General features: G+C 47.4%; 1 protein-coding gene across 1 annotated transcript in view; it reads left to right on the top strand.

Annotated features, from left to right (window-relative positions):
• kcnq3 (potassium voltage-gated channel, KQT-like subfamily, member 3) overlaps window positions 1-2500 on the top strand; it is a gene marked incomplete at both ends in the record, with an annotated part of 29503 nt that overhangs the window by 8596 nt on the left and 18407 nt on the right. The window contains one exon of the mRNA XM_080853156.1: window positions 1823-1949. Within this exon, the coding sequence (XP_080709282.1) occupies window positions 1823-1949 (127 nt within the window). The remainder of the gene's footprint in view (window positions 1-1822; window positions 1950-2500) is intronic.

Below are 2500 nucleotides of genomic sequence, written 5' to 3'. Positions count from 1 at the left end.
AGGACCTAGATGAGGTCGTGGAGAAGCTGACCCAGGGGGCCAAGGGACTGAAGGTAACTACAATGCTTACTGCCGTGAACGAGGAAAAGCAGCGTGAAGCAGGTTACCAACTGCATGGAGCGGCTAACACTGTCCAGGCCTGGGAGGCTCTACCAAAGATGGCCGGGACCAATGAGCATGTCTTCCTGGGTGAGTTCATCGATAAAGAGGACGAATATGAAGGTGATGATGATGAAGAGGAGTGTGAAGGTTATGGTGGCGAGAAAGATGAAGAGTGTGACTCAGATGCTGTTGATGGAAATGCTGATGAAGTAGGTGGTGAAGATGACCATGATGAGTCAGAGGAAGAAGTCCCTCCACCTAAGCAGGTAGCTCCAGCAAAGTTCACTCCAGCCAATGCCACCCCTTCAGCACCAGCAAAGGAAGGTTGTATGGTGAAGGCTAATGAAGAGTCGGGGGAAGATGACTTCGACAGCCAAGATGTAGATGACCAAAACGGTGATGCCTCTGGACTGAGTGGAACAGAGTTGCTGAAGAAGCTGGAAGCAAAGGCGCATTTGAATAGGCAGCTGGCCTTAAATAGTGAGGAGTTGGCACCTAGAGAGGCAACAGAAGACGGGGTAGAGACTGGCATGGTCTCCAGTGCACAACGTGAGAAGTCTGAGAAGAGACAAAGAAAGACAAGCGGCAGGGTAAGTCGATGGCTCCTAAACTGCCACTCTTGTAACTTCTCTATCGTTCTCAGACCCGGATGGCGCTGTGGAGACCCAGATGTCCTGTCCTGCCATGAAGCCTTTTTGGACTCCTGTATCCTTTTGTGGCTGCCACACCACAAAATGGCCGCCATGCTTCAACCTGATGGACAGAGACTGAATCCTCAAATGGAGAAAGGGAGGACGAGGGTTCACGACCGGAAGGGGGAAGGGTAAACCCTAAAGCCAGAACGAAATGGACAGATTACCTGAGAACCGACGCGGAAAAGTTTGGGACTGGCTAAGAGTGAAGAAGACCCTGTGGCCTGGGAAACACGGACATTTTATGTTGAAATTGTGGTATTTTGAAAGAACATGTGTTTTCCTGAATGTGTTTTTGAATGGTTTTGTGTTTAGCTTTGGAGGATGAATTTAAAACCTTCCTTTTAACCCCTCAGGAAGGGGCCTGAAGTTAAGTGGGAGGGTATGTGGTAGCCCAAGCTGCGTTTGGCTCCCACTTAGGTTACTATGGGTGAGCAGACCTACAAGGCAGGCTCTAGGACCCTGGGGAGGTGTTCTGGGGATTAGGCAGGTCGGGCTTTCCCTAATTGGAAGCTCACCTGTAGTTCGTTTGACTAGGTGCTGATCAGTGCAATCTAGTCAAACAGGAGACTTTAAAGAGTCAGTAAGAAGCAGGACTAGAGAGAGTGAGAGAGATAGACAGAGGGGAAGGCGCTAGTTGCACTGGGTGCAAGGCGTAGGGCTTCACCTATTTTCTGTTCGTTTTTACTACCCTTTGGTTGTAATGTTTGAGTACCTAAGTTCATCATTTAAAGAGTTAATAAAATAATGCTTTGAAATTCCCTTGTTGCGTCGTGGTGAGAGCTGGGCTGCGACAGTGTGTGTGTGTGTGTATAACTGTGTGTGTGTGTGTGTGTGTGTGTGTGTGTGTGTGTGTGTGTGTGTGTGTGTGTGTGTATAACTCTGTGTGTGTGTGTGTCTGTGTTTGTGTATAACTGTGTGTGTGTGTGTGTGTGTGTGTGTGTGTGTGTGTGTGTGTATAACTCTGTGTGTGTGTGTATAACTGTGTGTGTGTGTGTGTGTGTGTGTGTGTGTGTGTGTGTGTGTAGGAGACCTTCACCATTGTGCTGTTTGGAAGTGAGTTTGCCTTGAGGGTCTGGGCCGCTGGATGCTGCTGCCGCTACAAGGGCTGGAGAGGACGCCTACGCTTCATGAGGAAACCCCTCTGCATCCTGGGTACACACACACACACACACACACACACACACACACACACACACACACACACACACACACACACACACACACACACACACACACACACACACACACACACACACACACACACACACACACACACACACACACACACACACACATATACACACACACACACACACACACACACACACACATACACACACACACATGCTCACACACACACACACACACACACACACACTCACACACACACACACACACGCACACACAAAAAACCTAGAAAACTTATATTTAATGACGACAGAAGTAACGGTACCCATTAAAGCTGTTTTATTAAATACTAGTGGTGATTATGGCATTTGACCCACGATCACTTTATTTATTCCAGGAAAAAGAGTCAGCTCTCGTGACAGTCGATGTTATCTGCCAGTAGGTAACATAGTTAGCTACTAGCTATCTTTGAGCTGGCTTCTAGTATTAAGTGTTGAGTACTACACAGTAAACAACAGTAATTTCAGTCACAAAGTTCATTTTATTGAATTTGTCAAACATTCTTACAGTAAGAA

Source organism: Sprattus sprattus (genome assembly GCF_963457725.1).
Source record: "Sprattus sprattus genome assembly, chromosome: 15".
In the NCBI taxonomy this organism is placed as follows: Eukaryota; Metazoa; Chordata; class Actinopteri; order Clupeiformes; family Clupeidae; genus Sprattus; species Sprattus sprattus.
This window is presented reverse-complemented; position numbering and strand designations above follow the sequence as displayed.